We start from the raw sequence: 24,501 nt of genomic DNA on the forward strand, positions 1-24,501 counted from the left end.
TCAGAAGGTAGTGGCTACAAAGTCAACTCATTCATGTGAAATGGGAGTTAGGTGTTATATAAGAAAGAAGGTCATTCAGTATTATTTATATCTCAAACCTTTGCTGAGAAACATTAGGGTGCAAGATAGTACCTCTGCAGTGAGATACGGAGATGGAGCAGCTACCTTCCTGTACTGAGATGGAGAAGCTACCTTCCTGTACTGTGACCTCCACCCTGGTAAATCAGCATCCAGAGATAATGTGTAGATGGTAATAATGGCCAACATTCACTTGAGCCACCATTGTCCTCCAGGATTGAAAGGGTGTCACTGTTAGAGACCCTGGAACCATTGTCTGAGAAGCTGAAGACAGGGACAACAGTGATCTTTAGTCCTCTCATTTTATATGGAACTGGCTTGATTGTGTTAACACTGGTCCTTGTAAGAGCCAGGTCTCATCTGGAGACAGAATGGCCAATACACTGAGAAAATAGAAGAAATATGGAATTTGTAATAGGGGTTCTGTGAAAATGAATAATCCTCTGATATCTAATAAAAGTGGTGGTTATGGTGGAATTGAATGTTCTTAGATCAGAGTAAGACAGAGTCCAGACTAGGGCAAGGGTCCATTATGGCTGTAAGTCACTAGATAGTCAAACCCACCATCAAAAGAAACCAACATCAAATCTAGAAAGACTATTGAGAGGCAGAGCATTGATTCCCCAAGAAGGTTGAGTTATTAAAATTCCTCCCATAAAGAGTACATGCCTGAAAATTGACTGCTATCTTTATTTCTCACCCACTGATTTGCTCAAAATAAAATGAAGTATGAACCCAATTTCCAGAAATAGAGGCCACAGGAAGAAACTTGACCAAATTTTAAAGTATCAGATTTCATAAATTGGAAAAAAAAATTCTTCCAAAGCAAGAACATGGCAAGCACCTTGGTGTATGAAGTGTTCATGCTTTAAATGAGAGCGTAGGGACCATACTGTGTAAATCCAAATTCAAGTTCAGAGACTTCTAAGGCTAGAACAAAGTCTTTGAATGGTATAGGTTCATGGTTCCTCTTAGGCATCCTTCTTTGCTCTGAAATTCTCAATTTTCTTTTAGAAATTAGCATGAACTCTTAATAAAGAAGGTGGGTTGAACCTGTATTAACCCCTCCTCTCTGGCCCAAACTGCAAGGAAACAATTTAAAAGAACATAATGTATAAAATTGAGATGAGCTGGATGAAGAAATGTGTTTCTCCAAGGTTGCAAAACATCAGTGTTAGTATATCTTTAATGAATTCTATCAGGAAAGCAACAGTGTATTCTAAGTCGAGGAAGTAAAACCTAGAGGCCTGAAGTGAAGAATACCTTAGAACTTTCTGTTAGGAGGTATTGGTGTGGTAGATGGACAGAGTGATTGGTTCCTCATCACACTGGAGAAAATGGAGTTCTAAGGAATGAAGAGAAATAAAATCATAAAACTATCAGGGACCAGCCTTGACAGAAGTACCTCTTGCCAGGGTAGAGGCGTGGGGATTTAAAAATATAGTAAAGAATATGAAGATGCAAATGAAAATATTAGAATGGAGAAATGTATAGGATAATATTGGGAGGGAATTTCAGTGAGCACTGAAATTCGCCCACGTTTAATTACCAATTGCTTAAAATACCCCTGATCCCAAAAGATAGGACAAAAAACTACATTGACATGACATAAGGAAAAGAACATACCAATTGAAGGTCGCCGGCTACATTCATAGTTAAACATTCTGTTGCTAGAACAAAATAAGTCATGCTTACACCCTAAACTGGAACATTCTGTAGGCAAACCACTCCCTGGGTGGAATCACAACCTATCTCTATAAAGGAACTAGAAATTCATTGGATCCTTAGACTTTTGTTTGGGGTTAGAACAAGTCCACTCCTCTATTCCTGGAGTACAAGACCTGACTATTAGCCACACCTGTTGACAATAACCTTGAGAAAGCAGAACTCTCTAAACTACAACCGTGTGGGACCTTTCTTGAAGTTGAACCACAGTAACCTTGAAGGAACTAGAAGTGTAAGCCCCAACCCTCTGACCTTTGGTCAACGTGGAAAGAGACTCACATTTTCAGGCCTCCACATAAAGCACTGATAGGGAATTCATCATCATGGCTGTGTGGAAATCGAGGTAAGGTAGAGGATAGTTTGTGGAAGAGGGCAGCTTATTACTTACAGCCATCTTTCATGGGCTGCCACATGGTACTCATGATGCACACTCATAGAGTTATCCTGAGGAAACACAGCCAGGGAACTCCACTCAGGCTGCATTCTCCATGTGCACACTCAGTACCCAAATATGAACCATTGGATGCAGAACTAGATTATTTTCAAAGATGATATGTCATAGGAAAATGTACCACACATAGGAAAGCTTATAAAATAGAGAAAAAGAAAGCCCTAAAATAATGGAAAGGAGAAGCAATCTCATGCTCATACATTAGATACCAGATGGTAATTAAAGGAAGTGTTTATAATGTGGTATTTATCTCTTAAATTATAAACCCAGGAAGAGCAACAAACTAAAGTTAAAGGAAGAAATGTTTGCATGTTGAGGAAGCAGACAATAGCACAGTGGAAAAGCAAAGAGAATGGTTGATAGAAAGGCTTGGGAACAGATACAGCTTTTAGTATGTATACAACAAGGAAACAAGAATATGAAAACTACTTAGAAAAACATTTAAAATAAGAAAGGAGGGCATTAAAAATATGCTGTAGAACGGTGGTACTGAACTTCATATTTCACAGGAAATTCTGCTGAGTGTCCATGAGCATCTCTCAAAGCAGATATAATATGAAGACAAATCACCAAAAAGGTTTACAACGTGAGGAATCCAGAGGTTATTAACAGCTACCCTGGGAGGAATTGAAAGGGGATATTCCTTAGGTAAAAAAAATACCTCTGTAAGTTTACCTTCTCAACAGCAACACTGGCAAGCGCAGATAACAAAATCCACTTGAAGTCTTGAAGAGAAAGAATTTCCCTTCGAGAATTCCTCTACTTCCATACCCAGCCCTATTATTAGATCGGTGTGGATATGCTAAAATAGAGAGCTGTTGTGTTTCTTAGAAGAATGTTTCTTATTCTGTCTATATTGAGAGGTAATTTTTAGTCAAGAAAGGAAATCAGGAATTAAGAAGAAATGTCTACACAGGAAAGGAAACGCTCTAGTGCAGAAGCCTGGCAATCCACAGATGCACAGATATGGAAGGTTTGAACAAGCCAGAAACTCTGGCAAAGATTTCTTCCATACCTTGCATTGATGGCTTTTTTTTTCACATTGCTTGCTGGGATTATTTTCATCTTTATTAATCAACTTAACTAAATTAGAAAATGTTGTATTAAACTTATAACAATTACGCAGACAACTAAGCAAAGGAATGACAACAGCAAAAACATCTAACTGTGGTAACAAATTAAAAATATATAGACATTGATGGATATACTGGTTTGCTATTGGTCCTGGAGAACTATGTCCACACTTGAAATATAAAATGTATTGGGGAGTATGATTACCTTATTTTAATCAACCTGCCTGTTGCACTCAAGAAGTTATGCCTTGCGATCTTAAATAATTCATTTATAAACAAGCATGTCCTAATTCAACTACTGGCTACTATTATTTTAGAGGTAGAATTCCAGTTTAGAAAGTGATCCCTTCTGTTTGAGTTTTTCTACCCTGCAGGGGCAGAAACTGAAAAGGTAATGGCTGTAAATGAAGTGTAGTAGCAGGAGCTATTATATTGTTGTGTCTTTGGATATGTGATCTCATCATACATTATTTTCATTTTTACTCATGTACATTAACTGATCAAATTTTGCATATTCAGTTGTCCAATATATTTTGAAATCCATATGTATCATGAGATGGCTTAAGTTAAATACAACTTTGGGCATCTCACAGACTTAGCACTTTTGTGACAAGAGCCTGCAAATCTAACCTAATCAGTTACCATGAATATAGTATGTTGTCATCATGTAGAGCCATCACAGTGCACATTAGACTCCTTGCTTGAAACTGCCTCTCCTACATGACTGAAACTCTTTTGCATGATTGAAACCACTAATCTGTGCCATGACACACAATTCTGGGTAACTAACATTCTCCTCCCAAAAGTTAAACTTTAGATTCCACATAAAAGTGAGATTATGCGGTATTTTGTCTCTTTGTGTTTGCTGTGTTTTACTTAACATCTTCTCAAGGATATATTTTTCCATTTTTACAGGGGACATAATTTTCTTTTTAAAGGATGCTGAGGGTCCCATTGTACATATATTACAGCAGTAGGGTTTCCATTCTCAGGGAACTAGACACATCAGGAGGAACATATTATTTTAGTGTCGTGGTGGAGAATCTTGGAGTCTTCATCAGTGTGGTTACAGTCATCAGCCTTGGTTCTTTCTACTCTGTATCTTCATGCCTGTGCGCACTCTATCAGAACACATGATGATCTTACTCAGCACTTCTAATGAGTCTTTTTGGGTCCTGCCTCTGCATAGGATTCTTTTCCTCTTTGCAGTAGAAAGAAGTCAATGAAAGAAATCAACTCAGCACATTAAGTACATTGCGGGGGTGGGGTGTTCAGACATGCTTAGTAGCCACTGCCCCATTTCATCTAGTGCTGAGCCTAGGTGCAGAAGGTTTCGATCTCTTCATCAACCCACATTTTTGCATAAAGATGACTTCTATTATGGTGTCTAATCTATCTTCACTGATCTAATGTCTGGTCTGCTCTTTATCTTCCCGTACTGGTAAAATCATCCCAAGTTTATTTTATTCAATTTATGATTCAGTCTCAGTTTTCACCATCCTCAAGTCAGTTTGTTCCTTCCAAGCTGATGGTCCATCACCTTGCTATATATCATATTTATTGCAGGAATTAGATGAGGCATGAGGTTTCAGGTTTTTCAGTTTTCGTACTGACTAGCTAAGCCCTCCCAGGAGATTTTATATGCTTTTAGACATTTAAAAACATTTAATAAACCCCATTTAATTAAAGGAAATAAATTATTAATCTAGGCTCCTCAGGACAAAGTTATAAAACTATATGATAATTTTCATAATAACCCAAATGTATTATATGAGTCAGTGATGCGTTGTTCTAAAAGTAAGACTATTTATGTCTGCTCACGTGCAGTTTAATAAACTTGGAGTCATAGATCTGATGCTTTTACAAACGTTTGTTCCCTATAAGTCAGGGCAGCAACTATATAGTGGAGGAAAGGGGATGCTTTGCACTACTTTGTATCTCTTAAAATGTCCTTCACCGCAGGTCATTCTATCTTACCCTGGCACAAGATTCTCATCAGATCCTGGTGTCTCTGGCCAGTTTCCATATTGTGTATTTTGTAGCCTAAGTTGCATTATTTCTTCTCCACTGGAACTGTGTAGATGAAGGTCTTAGTAGACAGTTATTCTAGACCTCCCCCCCCACCCCCCGCGCGCCTGACTTATATTGTTCAATTTGTTCTCCAAGTCTTTGCATTTCCTCAGGCTTATTTCAGGAACCCTCCTCTGTGTTGAACTAATCCAGTGCCGTGTAGCTGTGGGTAGCTGTGTTGTCTATTTCACTCTGTGCTTTTTTTTTTTCTGGTTAATTTGATACATACTCTCCAGATCAGCCTAGCGCCATCTCTCTTCCTGATTACTTTCTGGGAGCTTATTCAGGCTTGAGAGATCTGCGCTCCCTCGAAACACCATGCTAATTCAGCATGTCATCTTTCCAACCCCACCACCCTTGCCGCATCCCCCATGGCCTCAGGGGTCACCTCCATTCTGGAAAGGTAGTGACTGCTCTGAATGCAGATGCATTTTGGTCAAATGTATGGCATACACCAGTGGAAAAAGGAACCCTCCACTGAACGGCCAATTACTTGTCCCATCAGTTACAGTTCTTCATGACTCAGTATACAGTTCTTCATGACCTCTGTATAAGGCTATGTAAGGATAGGGTGAGTATAGCGGAGAGCTTCCACATCCAGTGAGTGGTATATTGTGGCTGAAATAGCCTTCCTCATAAGCCTTAAACCGATTTCTTGGGAAAAGGGAATGCTGCCTCTGATCGTAATGTCTATGGTCTAGGAAGACAGAAACAGTGATGGACAAACAGGAAAACAAATGCCACTGTAATGTGGGATTCCCTTCTGTATGCTGTGAACACCATTGGTTAATAAAGAAACTGTCTTGGGCCTGTGATTGGGTAGAGTAGAGCTAGGCAGGGAAAACTAAACTATATGCTGGAAGAAAGGAGGTGGAGTCAGAGAGAGGCCATGAAGCCACAGCCAGAGACAGACACGTGGAAACCTTGCTGGTAGGCCATGAGCCTCATGGTAAAATATAAAATAATGGAGATGGGTTAAAGTAAGATGAAGAGTTAGCCAATAAGAAGCTAAAACTAATTGTCCAAGCAGTGATTTAATTGGCATACTTTCTGTGTGGTTATTTCTAGAGTCTGGGCAGCGGGAAATGAACAGGAAGCCACATACAACACCGCTGAATTTCTGGGGGCTCATAGATTAAAAGGTCTTTCCTTGTGGGCAGAGTCTTTTCATTTAGCAAAGAGTAGAGAAGAAATCTGAGTACAAAAGTTATCAAAGAGCAGAAAAAGCGCCATATAAAGACACAAGAGGACACAGTTTCTGGAGTTCAGTCAGAGCTGGCAATGCACGATAGCTTCCTCTAGTAGGGACAGGAATGCCCTCTGCTCATGAAGTACTCGCTGGAGTTCCAGAAGGGTATTGGAGGATGACTGACGCTAGGTTAAAGTACTGTTTTCCCAAGTAAGTCGGAAGATAACGGGCAATATTTGTAGGAATATGAAGATGTTCATAACCACAAAAAAGGAAACTGGAAGTCATTTCATGTCTAACCGTCACTATGTGTGCAGAGGAGCCTGGACTGAGATCCACGCTGAAGAGAGAAGTGATCAGCTGGATCTAAACCAAGATGCTGCAACTGATAAATACACACATCGTAATAGTGACAAAAGTATGTTCTTCCATGCTGCCATGAAGCCCAGTTGAATTACCCAAGCAAAACTATTGGGATTTTAATTTACCAGAGTTTGAGATAAAATACTTTAGGAAGAATTAATGAAATATTAAGCAATGCAGAAGAAAAGATTACTTAGCTTGGCTACACTAATAGAAAACATACAAAATGAAGCATGAAGAAAATTTAATAAATGTTTTATGAGTTGAGGGTCAGTTCTAAGTAGCATATTATATTCTCAAAGAAGGAGAGCATGCAGAAATCATACACATTAATAAAAATTAATCATAAAGATGAATATTTCTTCCATATAATGGAAGCTAACAATTCACTAATCTGGTCAGCTTAGTCAATTCTAAGTAAAAATTATATCAAGGAACATGGCAGAGAGAAAAAATACCATATCTATAATGCTATAAAGTTAAAACAAATGTGGAATTTTGTAAAATTTTGGGCAGAGACAGTATAAATGAGAAACATCACAAAAAATACCTTTAAAATGAGATGATTTTCCTTTACATCTGAATAGCATTCCATCATACATATGTACAATAATTTTTTTGCCCATTTGTCAGCTATAGGGCAGTTAGGTTGTTTTCCTTTTCCTAGTTGCTGTGACTAGCAATGAGCATGGCTGAGCAAGTATCTGTGTAGTCTGATGTTAAATGCTTTGGGTAGATGCCAAGGGTTGTACAGGTCAGCCATAAACACATGAAAATGAGCAACTTTGAATGAACTCTGCAGATTATTTACAAACATAGGTATTTAACAGTATTAATTAAGGAAGAGATCAATAATTTGAGAAAGTTAGGGGTCATGAAAAGAGTTGAAAGGGAGAAAGAGGGAGGGAAAATATAAATATAGTACCCATGTATGAAATTCTCAAAAAAGAAACTTTAATAAAAGATATAAAATAAAGACATATTCAAGTCTTGTAAATTTCAAAGTATTCTTCTTTAAAACACTACAATAGGCCTGGAGAGATGACTCAGTAGTTAAAAGCTCTGGCTACTTTTCCAGAGGTCCTGAGTTCAATTCCCAGCAACCTCGTGGTGGCTCACAACCATCTGTAATGAGAGCTGGTACCCTCTTCTGAGAGAACACTGTATACATAATAAATAACTAAATCTTAAAAAAATAAACCTTACAATATAGGAAATATTCAAAGTGCCTGTTGAGTGCCTCCCATCACTTTTGACAACTGACTATCTCCCTCACTCCTAACCACATTGTCTCCCGCCTCTCTTGACCATTAACTCTCTTCCATTTTCCTGACTATTGGAATGACATAAAGAAAGCAAAATATGAGAGCAGCTATAAGCAAGCTGTGTGTCCTTAGTGTGTTTACCTTGACTTTGAACATATTGCTCTACCATGTCATCATAATGGTTTTCTGTGGAGAAGAAGAAATATAGCAGTTTAAACACAAATCATAGACTTCCATCTGGATGGCAACAACCCTGTGTGGCCTTTAAGTTCTGTGTTCAATACAAAAATATGATTTGGTTTCCTGTAGCATGAACACAATTAAGACCTGCTATTATTCAAATGCTAGAAATGAGCAACTGGATATTCCTTTGAGGGTGAACTTCCAAACCTTTAGAGAGGAGGCCAGGCAATAGGACATTGATTCATCCAACAGGCGTCTTCATGTTCAGTTTTTACCGGAAGTAGTTGGTACCACTCAGAGTATTTAGAAGGGAATACTGAACTTGACTGACATGCCTCCCAAGTTTTACACTGTGGTAGGAAGAGGGATCCCTCCTTTGCAAAGTGTCTTCTACTTGAATCTCCAAATAATATCAGCACTTAAAAAAACTTCACTTTTATGAACAATAGATTTAGGTGGTTTTTTTAAATAAAATTAAACAAGCTAGCTTTTTGGAGCCCATTCCCTATGGTGGTATGCCTTGCTCAGCCTCGATGCAGGGGGCAAGGGGCTTGGTCTTGCCTCAGGTTTGTGTTCCAGACTTTGACTTCCCGTGGGAGGCCTTACCCTTTGGGAGGAGTGATGCGAGGGTGGACTTGGGGGATGAGGGAGCGGCAAGAGGAGGAGAGGAATGGAAACTGTGGTTGAAATATAAAATGTGACGTAAAAAAATAAATAAAAAGCTAAAGAGACAATCAGAGCCTGTGATATGAAATCTTTACCCACAAATATCTCAAGTTGACTAATAAGATAGTTGACTATGTTGAAAAGGCAAACCCGCTAAACTTTGAGAGGTTTTAATTCTCTAAAAATCTACCTCTGTCCTACTTTTAGGTTGTAATAATATTTTTTCCTTCTCATTCCTGAAATATAATTGTGCAGATAATTTAATTTTTGAAAGAGTTAAACATGAAATTGTAAAATAATAACTGTTTAAACTTTTCTTAAATATGTGACTTCTTATAATTTATAAATTATGAAAATTGTAAATGAAATAGGTAAGAAAAGTGCTTTAGCTCGGTATCTCACTCAGTTCACACTTCCTACTTATGAAATTAGTATTTTAGCCCATTTAAAACATGATGAAACAGATAATAAATAAGTTATATTAGTGTTTTGGGGCCAGTGTCTTACACATCTAATTTTCAAGCCCTTGCCTTATTATATTAGCAACACCTTCTGTGTCTCAAAGTTGATGCCTTGAAAAAAATCTTATTTTCCCCATCTGTCTTCCTGTCATCTTGGTTCTAAACTTTGTGTTTCATATAGATGCTACCATTCATCTTTCCGGTGGGTTTCTTTCAGGAATTACAGTTTGAAAGGCTGACCCGAGAGCTGGAGGCTGAACGCCAGATCGTGGCCAGCCAGCTGGAGCGATGCAAGCTTGGCTCGGAGACTGGCAGCATGAGCAGCATCAGGTAGGGGCTCTGCGCTCCCTGCGTCTTCTGTCCTTTGAGTTACCATTAGGAAGGAGTTGTGCTTGCTTTTAAACCTAGCCAGGGAATTGGGACACTCAGTCAGATGTGGGAAAGAAAGAGTGAGTGACCTGAATTAAGAAGTACGATGTTCAAAAGGTGTCCAGAGTAGCCTGCTTTGTACTTTGAAACTCTTCTTAACAAAATCAGTGCTTGTCCTGAATACAAAGTGTGCAAATTTTACACAAAGGAAGGCTTTGCTGCAGTCCACTGCTTGGAAATGGGAAGAGGCCAAATCCCAAGCTTTATCCTCCCACTCCAAATGATACAGAGCTGCAGGTTACTAAGATTTTGATAGAATCCAAGTTGTTTACTAATGTATAATCCAAGTTATACTAATGTATAATGCTGTTAAAAATTACTCTTCCAGTAGCAATGACTTATGAAAGAATATTTATTCCTTCATGGCTGAAAGTCTTCAATTAGTTTAAGATTTATATCTCCTAAAACCACTTTTTAATAGTCACTTGATTATAAGCAAACTGTCCTTCTTGGGACCATGTGTAAGATTCTAAAACATAGTGTACTTCTCTATCGTCTGCTTGATGTTATATTTTTTGTGTAATTTAATGCCTGTGTTAAAATCCTATGGCACAATATCTCCTGGTGTCTTGAATCATGATCTGGAGAAACTTGTCTATCTCTTCTATCCATTTTTAACTTGGGAGTACAAACACTCCTTAATTGAGTTTCTGCATCTTTTTATCCATCTGCCAAAATGATGATTATCTTGAGATTATTCATTTGAATGTATTTCTAAGATTTATTCTTCTATGAGTGAGATAAATGTTACTGATGTAATTATGATTAAATGTATAGGGAGAGACCATTTGTTATTCTCCTGTTAAGTCCTGCTTCTTTCACAGACTGCCCATGTCATCTGATAATTTTACTAAGATGTCTATAAAACCACCAAGCATATTAAGTACATTGCTGTAAAATTGACATCTTTTCCAGGAGCTATGTGTAGGTTATTAAAAGTTTGAAAAGTTAATGCTTATAGTTCCTTGTAGTTTCTCATGAATATATGTCTAAACCTTTCTACCATTTTTGGAGCCAAACTTCTTTCCAAAATGTCATTTCAAGCAACTAGTACGCATTTTAAATCTAAAAATAATCAATTCACAAAATTTTATTCACAGATATTTTATCCTAAAACAGATGGTGGATGGGAACTATAATGGATTTTGAAATGTAACATTTTGATTGGGAGAGAACTGAAATCTGTGAGCGTTTAATTAGCCAGGAGATCTTTTGTGCGCGTGTTTCTATCTTTGTAACGTTTATTTCCAAGCGATGTGGTGAGTTTTTAGTTACATAAATTATATTTCAGTTTCAGCATTGTTGGGCTGGGGATGTGGGTCAGTGGTAGAAGTATTTGCCTAGCCTGCATGAATCGCCAGCACCCAGTACTAACAAAACCAAACAGGGGACCATTGTGTTTCTAGGTATTTAGTAGTTTTGCCTGGAGATATGTTTTCCATATCTGTGAATTTCAGTTTTCTAGCTATAGAATTGTGATAATGTATTTCTATATCTTCACAAAGATAAAAGGAAGAATGGAGGTACATAAGGAGACTCATAGTTTATCACCAGTAAATCATGTATGGTTTTCTTTCGCAGCAAACGTACAGAAAACCTTTCTTATTGCAGCCCCTTGATTAATTATTAAGCAACACAGATTATACAAACCAAATTTCTTTTCACTCTGGACAAGAATACAGGATTTGTGTTCACTGTCCAGACCAGACACTCAGAAAATGACCGTACGATGAAGGGAAACTTACACAGGACCACTTACAAAATCAGTTTTGTTCCATGGATTCTATCCATGCTATTTTTGTTTCTATTTCACTGATGTCAGCATTGAGTTTTATTATTCCTTCCCTTTGACTCTTTTTAGGCATTATTTCTTCTCATTTTTTTAAGTTTTCAAACGTATCATTATGTTATTTATATAAGACCTCTCCAGTTGTGTTTTTTGTTTTTTAGTTTTAATTAGTCACTTAGAGCTATGACCTTTTTTCTGGGAACTGCCTTTGCTATGTCCCATAGATCTTGGCATATTGTGTTTAATTTGGTTCTAAAACGTTTTAAATTTCCTTCTTGATTTCTGTCTTAACCTACCTTTCATTCAGTAGTGAGATATTTAGGGTGCATGAGTTTGTGTACTTTCTATCCTGTCCGTTGTAGTTGGTACCTAGCACAAAGTACTGCATTCAAAATTTTCTGCATCTTTGGACACAGAGCACGAGCAAGTCTTAACAGATATAAGAGAATTGAATTAACACTTTGTACCCTCTCTGGCCACCATGGATAAAAGCTCACTGAAGCTGTAGGTCACACATTGGTCTAGATAAGGTGGTAAATTAGCTTTGATGATCTTATAGTGCCCTCTTTCTAGAGATAGGCCATAGAAGTTAAGCAAAAGTAGTCAGTGTCTCCAGAAGCTTCTAAGTTAGGTGGAGAGTTTCTGGAAACTTCACTTAGTCAAATGATACAGGAAAGGAATGGAAAGTGATTGTTTATTTAAAATATTTTCTTAGACATTTGATGCTCAAGACCTACTGGTACTTTCTGCTTAACTTCTCCTGGAAGCCTTACCATTCCAAACAAAGACACTTTGATTTGTTTTACTTCATCCTGTGTGAATATATTCTAATTCTCTTTCATCCAGGAGAAGCTATCAGGATTTTAAATGTAAGAGATTGCTGTGTTAGCAGCAGGCAGCAAAGATGTTGCCTAATTTGTTGACAGTAGAGCGGGATTCATAAGCCCCAGTCTTCCCAAACATCTGTTTGTTTATTACCTCAAGTACTGAAGAGGTTTAAAAACCGCCACATATTGTTACTTATTCTTATGTACTTATTTGAGAATGTAGCTCTCAGCAAGATTTTATTGAAAAGATCTGTCCAAGGAATTGACTGCCGACTTTTCTCAAAATTTAGCAATTAACCTTCTTCCCCTAATGTGTGAATGATGGTGTCCACCTGTTGAGAACTCATTGTCATTAGAACATGCGTCATTTAAGGTAAATGATTAAATTGTGTCTTTCAGGACTCACACATTGCCAGCTAAGTTGTGAATGTCTAGCAAATGCTTAGCTTCCATTTAAGGAATTTTTGTAGGGTGGTGGTGAGGACAGTGTAGTTGGAACCTGTGAATTCTAGAGATGAATGTCAGTATTACCTGTTTCTAACTTCATGAAAGTCCTTTTAAATGTCCCATACCTACTTGAAGTTGGGAGAGTGATTACCTTTTAGGTATGTTACAAGTATCACTGTGGAGACCGAAAATTATTAGAGTCTTTGTCACTGAAAAAGCATTTGATACATATGGACCAATCTTTTTTTAATTGTTTTTATTGAGCTATATATTTTTCTCTGCTCCCTTCTTCCCCTTCCTTTATACCCTTTTCCATGGTTTCTATGCTCCCAGTTTACTCAGGAGAGCTTGTCTTTTTCTACTTCCAATGTAGATTAGGTCCTTGTATGTCTTAAAGTTCGCATTGTTGTCTAGGTTCTCTGGGATTGTGAATTTTAGGCTGGTTTTTCTTTGCTTTATGTCTGAAAGTTACTTATGAGTGGGTACATATGATTTTTGTATTTCAGAGTCTGGGTTACCTTACTCAATCATCCATTTGCCTGCAAAATTCAAGATGTCATTATTTTTTTCTGCTGTGTAGTACTCCATTGTGTAAATGTACCACATTTTTCTTATCCATTCTTCGGTTGAAGAGCATTTAGGTTGTTTCCAGGTTCATATGCTGCTATGAACACAGTTGAGCACAAGTCCTTGTATAATTGAGAATCCTTTGGATATATACCCAAATGTGGTATTTCTGGGTCTTGAGGAAGTTGTTTTCTAATTTTCTGAGAAATCGCCATACTGGTATCCAAAGTAGCTGTACTAGTTTGTACTCCCACCAGCAATGGAGGAGTGTGTTCCCTTGGCTCCATATCCTCTCCAGCATAAATTGTCATCACTTTTCTTGATCTTGGCCATTCTTACAGGTATTAGATAGAATCTCAGAGTTGTTTTGATTTGCATTTCTCTGATGGCTAAGGATATTGAACATAATTCCTTAAGTATCTTTCAGCCATTTTAGATTCATCTGTTGAGAGTTCTCTGGTTAGGTATGTACCCCATTTTTATTGGATTATTTGTTCTTTTGATGATCAGTTTCTTGAGTTCTTTGTATAATTTTGAGATCAGCCCTTTGATGGACCAGTCTTAAAGTACTATTTAATTTATCCAAATATTGTATGAAAGCATTTGCAAGACATGTGCAAGAAGGCAGAGAATGCCCTGATTTACAGACAGGGCAGACAGACACACACATACAGCCCCCCTCCCAATCATTTTTATTCTTTTACTTTTAGCGGATGAGAGATTATGACTATACCAAACTATAGATGGAGTTTTCAACTATTGCCACTTCTTGCCAGGAATGCCAAGGTAAAATTATGTATGTCCTAGGTGTGTGATTTTATAGCCAGAGCACACTGAAGTATTACAATGTTTTGCATAGTAGTTTTAGTTTTAGCATAAAAAATTGTTGCTGCTCTCACTTTAATTGTTGCCACGACAATTCTTAGGTCTTTGTTGAACTATTGATAAGGGACATTTAATTCCCAGCCACCTTGTACCAGGATTTTTACCAATGAGATTAATGTGGAAATAGATAAAATTCATATTATCACATGAAATTCAGAATTGTTAGTGTTCTTTGAATACCATGAAGTGTTTAAGGATTTATTGAAACTAAAGTTATTGTGTAGGACATGTATCCAAAAATTGAACCTTGCTTATTGCTGTATGAGTAGAGGTGCCAAGGGCGGTGGCAAAACAGAAGCAATGAACATGGGTTTTGATATCCTCTAGTAAGAAGAGGAGGAATGCAGACAATCATCTATTAGCCATTCATTCAATCCGTGTAACTCTTGGTCATACTATGTGCCTTACAGTGTGGGATACTGGAAAGCAGCTGTCTATAAGAAGGGAAATTTGCCTTCTCTCGTGCAGACTACAGGCTTATTGACACGGAGCAACAGGCTGTTCTTCAGTGACAGATTCCTTAAGGGAAGGAATGAGGTATCAGAAAATAACGAAAATGGGAAAATTGGGTCGGGAGGTCTTACACAAGCTAAGTGTTATGACAAACAAGTTTGTTATGAATTGCAGCCTCTCATATACGGTTTGCAGGAGAGAAATGGGGCAGAGTCAGCAGAAAGTTACCATATGATGAGATAAAGTCAGCAGGAAGCTAATGCAGCAGGGTTTCCCAAGGGGAACAGGATGTCTCCTCCTGTGTGTCAGAGACCAAGCACTCAACAACGCTGGGCTAAATAACTCCAGTCTCTTCAGGGGGAAATCCAAGTTCCCAGGACCTGAAACCTAAGTCCTTGAGGCCCTGGCCCCAGTCCCAGGTTACACCTTGCTATGTCTACCCCCGGGGCAAAGACATAGAACTAGATTCATTTCACCCTTTCACCGGGATCTCTGAGAAAGCCTTATTGGCCTAGCCTTCAATGTTTACTGATGTCTTATGGATAATATTTATTTATCACGGATGTAGCATCATCTTGCCTGGGTAGGAAGAGTTCTCTTAAGCACCCCTAACTAAATGTCTGTTGGGGTGAGCTTTGTGTTTCGATAGACTGCTCTTTCCCAAAAGAACACAGAGAGAGATGATCAGAAATTCAAAGGAAAGAGATCAGATTGATTGCTTTCATTCAGGGAGGGGCTGCAGAGCTATGCTTTAACCTTAACCTTGCCAGTTGAAGCATTTATTAGACTGGCTAATGAGCAAGCATCCCACGGGGAAGAGGTTAAACACAACCTTGTTTTTTATGTAGCAACAGAGGAACCATAAACTAATGAAGAAACAAAGCTAGAATAATATTTGAATAGGTGTGTTTTTTAACTAATTGTATTTATTTATGCATTCTTTTAGGCCTACGTGCTCTGTCTGCATGTATGCCTGCATACCAGAAGAGGGCATCAGATTCCATTGTAGATGGCTGTGAGCCACCATGTGGTTGCTGGAAATTGAACTCACTACCTCTGGAAGTGCATCCAGTGTTCCTAAGCACTGAGCTATCTCCCCAGGCCCATATTTGAATAGTTTTTAAAAAAATAATGAAAACTGAATACTAAGGAAGTCTTAAATAAGACATAGAGGAACTGTTGTTGGTGACATCAGGGGATCGGATTTCCAGATTTTCACAGAAGATTTATCTGGCCTCATTCCAGGGAGAATTCTTTCATTGTAAGTCAGAAAAGTACAAAGCAAGTACATCTCTGAGATGGTAATTATATCCAGAGATCTTTCCAAAGAAACCTATTCTCATATAGTAGATGGAATTATATACTATTTTAAAAATGTTATCTTTTATTGTAGGGTTTTAGTTATAATCTAGAAAAAATGTAGTTAAGATTGTGCTATATAAATATAATTTCCAGATGCAAATATTGCAACATAGTAGCACATACAGTTTGACTCTATTATCTACAATTGGGAATACAGAATATTTGTAAGTTCATGGTTTTTTAGGAAAATGTCTCAGTTATGCTGCGTAGTAGCTACCAAGGACTCCATTTGACTCTCCAGTCTCTCCCACAGGAAATTAGAATAACACATTTCTGTATTTTCCTTTATTCATTTCATTAAATTCTTTATAGTTTCTCTCACAGGTATACTTAATATATAAAATAGTCTTTTTGTTTTTTGAATTTCAAATATGTGTTATACATATTTTGCAATCTGGTTATGTATATTATATATGCATATGTATGTATATGTGTGTATATATATGTACATACAAACACATACACACATATAATTTATTTGTGCTTTTTAGGATCAGTTAGGTTGTTGAAGATGCCGGTAGTATGTGCACTCTCTTAGCTGATACCTTCTACAGTATCATGTGAATATGTCTCATGGAATTTGTTATATATACAGAATATTCTGAGAATTTGCAGATTCTGGCTCTGTACACATATGGCGGGTACATTGCTGAATGACATTCATGATAAGGGCAAGCATTGGTTCCCGTGGGTATGGGCAGAAGAGCAAAAACCAGTGTGTAAGGCTAAGAAATTTCTCAATTCTATCCATGCACTCTCAACAAAGGTTTTCCAGATTATTATTTGTTCTTTTAAACGTGGTGGAAGTTTTCATTGTATTCTAATTCCTGCTCTATTAGAAGACTGTGCACATTTATTAGGTACTGATGTCTACAGTTCCTTTAAATGCTGCCCATACATTTTGCATATTTTATTCTATTGATGTCTTCGTTGTAACTTAGTTGTTTTCATTCTCAATATAGTCAGTTACTAACTTCCTGTTACTCAGATACATGGCAGTCCTGTTCTCTGAAGTCTTTGGCATTTGTCCCCTTCCTGTGTCACCTTTTGATGGACATATATGTTCTTGGTTGCTTTTATTAGCTTGTTTTTTTTCCTTTTGGTTCTAGGCTCCTGTTTCCTAAGCATCTCCAGCCCCCAACACACTATTTTAATCCATGTGATTACCCAATCAGTGTTTCTTTTGGTTTATTGCTTTAGAAGCTTGTTTTTGACTCTTTAAGTAATTTGAGGGATTGAAACAGTGACCTAGAAGAGTACACCCATTAGTTGAGAAGGTATGTCTTTCTATGTTGCGATCTGTTGATTGTTTATAATTTCAACATATCAAGATGAATTCAGTTTTACCCCCCACACACACACCATGTAAACAGCTGATTGTCTCCACAGCTGCTCTTCAGGAGACTTCCTCTTGCTTCATAAACTCCAGCGGTCTCCGTAACGAATCCCATTTTTGCAGCTGTGCGGTCTCCTTCTGGGCAATTGATGCTTTACGGTTACAAGTCATTCAATTCATGAACACGATAGCCATGTATTTCATTCTTTCAACATGTCTCCATGGAATTTAGACATCTATCCTTAAAGGTTTCGTTCCCTCATTGAGCTGTTTCATATGTCTCTCTCTCTCTCTCTCTCTCCCTCCCTCCCTCCCTCCCTCCCTCCTTCCCTCTCTCTCTCTCTCTCTCTCTCTCTCTCTCTCATCTCTCTCTCTCTCTCTCTCTCTCTCTCTCTCTCTCTCTCTCTCACACACACACACACACACACACACACACTCTGCTCTCTGTAAAACTTTTAAGCAGGCATCAGGCCATGCTCCTTAGAATATTTCCATGGGAATTAACTGAGATCTGGATTTAAATATCAAATGCCCAGAAAGATACGGACTTGTTCTGCCAAGCACAAATGCTTACCACTCACTGCTCATGCCTGTGAAATGAACTGTTAGTCTGTCTTGGGAGAGCATAGTAGAAAATATGAACTCAGTACCAGATACAGTGGAGCAAGAGCCCTACCATTCTGAAATGCTTGGTTCTCCCTTGGGCTTATATTCAGGTGTTTAGTCGTGCATGCTATCCATATTTCCATTGTTTATTGTCCAGCTATAACATCTCTGCACTTAGTGGCAGGATATATGCATTCCACAAGTGCAACCGATAATATAGTCATTGTTTTCTCCTACACATAATTGTTTGTGATAAAATTTAGTTTATAAATTAGTGACTCTAAGGCACTGAAAACACTATATAATAATGGTATAGAACCCTTGTACACCATAGCTCTCAAAATGACTTCTTGTATTGTGTCCCCCTTTTGTGATGACAGAGATGATACGGTGATTATCTCATGAAGGACTGTGAATTGAAGGGTGTGGTCATTGTGACCTGGTGTTCAGCTGCTACTGGCCTAGTGCTGATGGTCCAAATTCTCACTGAGCCTAAATCATATTGGATGGCCACTTGTAACTCGCACTGTGGAAAGACACTTTCAGATAGGGAGCGACTCTGTACATGTTACGGCTCTAACAGAATTTGTGTAAATAATTATGTATCGTCTGTGCCATTTTTCATTTATCATCAGCGATTGGATCATACATGACAAAATATCACAACACAAGGTTACAGTTCTCTCCAACCATCTTGATGCAAACATGAACTATTTGAGTATTATCAATCCTGTTTTTATTCTCAAATTAGACATAGTTTCTTTTTCCCTATACCTTGGAGCATTTCTTGGTCTTTATCTCTGTAAAGAGTGGGAAGCATGCCGTCATACCCATTCTGATTGTATTTACACATCAGAAAGCTTCAGCCTGAAATGAGGGCAGACTTGATCAGTGTAAGGAGTGAAAAGGAAACCACTCATCTTAGCTGCTTGCGAATAACCTTCAAATAGGAACCTGAAAAGAATGACAGAATTTAGACATCACTTGATTAAGCATCTCATCAGCAGTGGGTAATTCCATTTGCTTGAGTACTTGTTTGCTTTCAAATTAATTACTATCTAGAATGCATAAAGAATTTTTAAAAGGGTGGATGCAAGAAATTAAATAATCCAGTCAATTAATAGATCAAAGAAATGGATTATTCTCAAAAGACCAAGTACAAATAGCCAATAAACCTGAAAAAAAAATCAACTTCTTAACCATCAAAAAAGCATAAATCAAAGCGACACTGAGATTCTATCTCGCCCCAGTCAAGATGACATTCGTCAAGAAAACAAGTGACAACAGGTACTGCTGAGCATCTGGGGCATGGGGAATCTTTATGCACCGCTCGTGGGAACGGGACTGGCTGCACCAGTGGAAACAGTGGAATTTCCTCAGAAGAACTAGAGCAAAGGAAATAGAACAACCACAAGACAGCCTTACCAATCCTGTGCAGTAAGCAAACACCCAAAGGAATGTGAAGCAAATTATGACAGAGCCTCTCTTTATGGAAGCTCTGTTCATAATAGCTAAGCCATGAAATCTGGCTAGGCATCCATGAACAGGTAAATGGATAAAACATGCATACACACCATATATAAAGCTGTCCCCATCTCTAATAAACGGAGGCTCTGAAAAAAAAAAAGAGCCAGTTAATAATAAATCTGAAATAATAGGCCAAATATTATATAAAAAAAAACATGCATACACATAACGCTTCACAATGAGTTGCGTTCAAGAATAAAGTTATGCTATTTGAAAAAAATGAATGCAATTGAGATGTCATATTAAATGTAATAAGCCAGACGTGGACAAATGTATTGTGTGTTCTCTTGTGGACTCTCACATTTATATAAAAAGAAAATTATGGATATCCAAAAAGAAAGTCGAGGTCAGGAGATGCTCTATCGAGGGTTTATAATGAAGAGTTGGCATGGGGTTTCAGTTGATAGGTAATTTAAAATTAAAAATAGATGCACCTGTCTTTCTTGAAATTCTTGAGAAATTGCTTTTGAAAAGCACAAATTTAAGGTGACTGCATTGTGCGCCTTCTCAAACAGATTATTAAATGAGCTCAACGTTTCTCAACCTTGCCCTTATTAAAGTGTGAACATTTATCGTGTGTTTTTAAATGGCAATGCACTCTGTGTCATTTATCATAGCCAGTGACAGACATTTGATTTTGGTGTCTGGTTCATACCACCAACTTATGGTGGTGGCAGCAGATATTTTAGTGTTTATTGTACAACTGATCAGAGTTAGTGCTCATGATTCTCCTTTGGAGGCCTTGCCATCAGACGAATGGAAACAAGGTTTAGGAGACTATCCAGCTAGAACCTAGAGTCATCATTTAGTTTTAACCTGTCCATCTCTTTTCTTTTCTACCATGAAAGTAGTTTTGTCTCAACAGGAGGAAGTTCTGCCCTGCCTTCCTGCTTTGACTTCCCTTAGTCATGGGTTGTGCTAGGGAATTTTGAACTGAAAAGAGGAGAAAATGCCCTCTTTTGTGGTGTTTTATTACAGCAATAGAAACCCTAATGAAGAAAGCCAGTTAAGATATACTATGTATTTTTGCATATATTAATTATGCAAATAAGTGATTCGGTCATACCATTTTCATGCTTCATATAGGAACATACTGTGATATATTCACCGCCACCATTTCTCTTTCTTATTCCCTCCTCCTCATTTCCATGTTTTCTTCTGTCTTGCTGATTTCACATTTCCCTGTCCTGCTTTCCACTCCATAGTCTACCTAGGAGAGAAACATGTTGACACTTAGCCTGTGAAAGTGCCATGCTTCACTTTATGTGATCTATAGTTCTTCTCAGCTTCCTGGGAAGCCACCATTTCATTCATTATAACTCAATGAAACTCCATTGTGTGTGTATCCATGCTATTCTGAATGTCTTCATAAACATGAGAAAGCAAGTATTGCTATAGTAACCCAACTTTGATACTTTGGGGTAAAATGCAGAGGCTCTATGAGTCATCGTGTGATGAAATTTTGTAGAACCACATTTCTCATTTTCCCACCACCAGTCTATTGTCTCCTCCATCCTCCAATCCCACCGCCGTTTGCTGTTGCCGATTTTCCTGATGATAGCCATGCCAACACCAAGCCACAGTGTGGCTTTAATATTCATTATTAACGTGTGAATGGGAGAATGTGGGTCTTCAGGGGACAGAAGTTAAAGTTCTTGTTTTGATTTTCAATTTGATGACGCCAAAAAACATTAGATATCATTGTGGTTTCTGACCATCCAAAGGATAAAGGACCAAAGCAGGCTTTGGTATACCTCATTTGGCATGGGTGGATAGAGAATCAAAGACTCCTTCAGTGACAGTAACAAGATACCACTGCTGTTTATGAAGAACAGAGAAGTCTGCTGAGGAGCACCCGTTGACACGGCCCCTTGTTTAGATGGGGAAAAGAAAAGGAAAATCATATTTAGTTTGATCTGCTAAATTGAAAGCAACTACAAACAGATCAGAGATTGTAACATTTAAAAAAAAACACATAGCTTTAAGGTAATATGTGTCTCCACATAGGAGAGTGCTTTGATTCTTTTTTAATTTTTTTATTGATTTTTATTGAACTCTACATTTTTCTCTCCTCCCCTCCCTGCTGCTCCCCTCCCCCCTCAGCCCTTCCGCAAGGTCCCCATGCTCCCAATTTACTCCTATTGCCTTTAAGATTAGTTACATCTGTCTATTAATACAAATTATTTATTTCCGATGCCTAGATACTTAAGGTCAATTCAACTGGGTCCCATGCCCAGACAGTAAGAAAAGCAATAATAAAAGCAATGGCAATATGTTTTGGGGGAAGCACATCAGAGTGAATCTCTGGTATCATGACCGAGGAAGAAAAGGAGAAAGATAGGAGGAGCCAAGCTTCCAGAACCCCCCAGTGCATGCCCCAATGACCTAACTACACTATTTTAGACCCTCCTTCTCACAAGCTGAGAACTTGTTAGACATGCAGAATCGAAGCCTATAACCCAGACTCTTGGCTCAGATTCTGCATTTTAGCAGGATCTTGGAGATTTGGGAAAGGTATCAAGGTTTATATCACTGATGCGAGTGATCTGCTGCTGATGAAAACTGGCCTCCCCAGAGAGCAAAACGTAGAGTCATGGAAGGTACTGATGCTCATGTTGAGAGCCATGGGAAAGAAGTTAGATTTAGCAGGATTGGTCTGTCCCATAGCTACAGTCATCCGATAGACCTTTGAGCTGTGGTCAAGGCAGAGGCTACATATTGCCTGAGGACCACATAGATTTTCTTCGTGATTCCCCATGAAGCCAGTTGGAAAACATTTTCCCTGGGAAGCTCTCCAGTGTAGAGTCTACCCTGTCAAGTGCCACCCCAGTTGGAAGGAGTCATGAGGTCAAATCCTCCTAGAGGTTCAGAAAGTTTCCCAAGTGTTGTGGAGAGTGCACGTTGTTTACCGTTTCCTGCTCGGTCAGAAATATCAACCTTTCCTAGCATGGTGTTCCTGGAAAACACGTCCCCTGTGTTTCATTGGCAGTTTTGCATTTAATGCAGGAATTAACGTTAATCCAAGGTTTTTGGAAGAGAGAGCTGCCTCCTGTCCTTGTGAATGTTGATTTCTCTTAGATCCTCTTAGGGCTGAGAGCCTTTGTGAACTTGTGTCTCCACCTCCCCTGTTTCCAGTCCTGTGCCTGCTACTTCAGTGTGCTAGTTCTTGTGTTGAAGTCGCCACTAATTGCTTTATTATTTCATGAAGAGGCATTAATTGCTAATATGATGTTCCCTCTCCTCTGAACTGATTACTCTTTTAATGCAAAGTGACTGCTTCTAATTCTCTCCTGCTTATGCCCCAACTCTAAGCCCCACACAGTCCTTTTTTCCCTATCAATGTAGAAGGAAAGTTCACCCTTGGGAATGGCTCTGGAAGTCTCTGCCTACAGTGCTGGACTCTTGCTGTATAATGGAAAATTTATTCTGTGACACATCAAAGTTCTTTAGATGCCTGTTTTGATGGTTTTTGTTATATTTTGAAACAGTTAATCTGTTTTAAGTCTGCAAGTGCCCACCTTCAAGTTTTCATGACCAAAGTAGCTGGTAAAGCTCGGGCTGGGAAGCAGGTGTGAGCGGGGGATGCCGGCATGGCTCATTGTATCTAAATTTACAATGTCTATGCCAAAGGAAAAGTTCTTTGATAAATACGGATAGCCTCAGATGGCCAGAAATGGCCAAGAAGAGAATTATCTGAATTCTGTACCTATAATGGTACATTGGTTAAAATGAATTCAGTTTGAGACTCAATTCAGCTTCATTTCCAATATTTATTGTGTGGCAGTCATAGACATCACATGGCCCATGTGTATGTATTCTCTATAGAGAGTCTCAGAGCATTCGTTACAAAAATCCATTCTATTTAGGTAAGCGAAGGAACTTCCATCAAAACAGGTGAACCAAAGATAGGTAAGTAGCAAGAACAACCCATCCCTGAGTCAGTTCAGAAAACACAGCCTTTCTTAGGTAGGTATGGGACCTATGGGGCTTCATACCTTAAACCGTGAGCAATATACTTGAAACACTACGTTTTAATGTGGGATTTTTCTAGAGTATGACACTTCTCACACAAGAGTGGTAGGGTCTTAACAATCTTCCTAACTACTAAGTTCTTAACATTATTTGTTTTGCAAATTACTAAATACCTCTAGCTTCTCTTCTACCAGTAATCAAAACTGATTTTAATTTGCACATCCCAGGGGTCATACTCCAGAATGTGGCCCCTCCCTAAGTTTTTCCATTGACACCCATCTAATCTATCATGTTAGCTCCGCAAAAGCAGTGCACTGTTTCTTGTGTAGCACCTTTAAGCTTAGTCCCTCTGGAGACAATGTGACACGCGGCTTTCTTTTCCTGCCAGCCATGAAAAGATTATCTCCCAGATGGGGAGGAGCAATGGTCAATGGTAAACCCTTGTTAGAGGAAATCATTCTAAATTCACAAAAGACATCAGATACCGCTTGAATATGCACACATGGTGGTCCAAGCGTCTGAAATCCAGTACGCCTATCTAAGTAACCTATGAGGAATGGCATAGTCACAGAAATAAGTATATAGATGAAATATGTTGGTGTGTGAAGACATGGCAGAGGCCATCACATTCAACTCTTAGAGTCAGATGTGACACTGCCATTCGAAAATTTTATCATATGATACAAAATATTATCAATACAGGGAAGAATACAGGCATAATTGAAGCCACCCAGAGATAGCACTGACCATTATCAGGCATGCCCTCTAGCCTTCTTT

General features: G+C 38.4%; 1 protein-coding gene across 3 annotated transcripts in view; it reads left to right on the forward strand.

The window, feature by feature from the left end:
* Ctnnd2 (catenin delta 2) overlaps window positions 1–24,501 on the forward strand; it is a 755,848-nt gene that overhangs the window by 284,720 nt on the left and 446,627 nt on the right. For all 3 annotated transcript variants that reach the window (XM_005356666.3, XM_026783687.1, XM_026783688.1), the window contains one exon: window positions 9,742–9,854. In XM_005356666.3, the coding sequence (XP_005356723.1) occupies window positions 9,742–9,854 (113 nt within the window). The remainder of the gene's footprint in view (window positions 1–9,741; window positions 9,855–24,501) is intronic.

The sequence above is a fragment of the Microtus ochrogaster genome, chromosome 19 (genome assembly GCF_000317375.1).
Source record: "Microtus ochrogaster isolate Prairie Vole_2 chromosome 19, MicOch1.0, whole genome shotgun sequence".
Taxonomy (NCBI): domain Eukaryota; kingdom Metazoa; phylum Chordata; class Mammalia; order Rodentia; family Cricetidae; genus Microtus; species Microtus ochrogaster.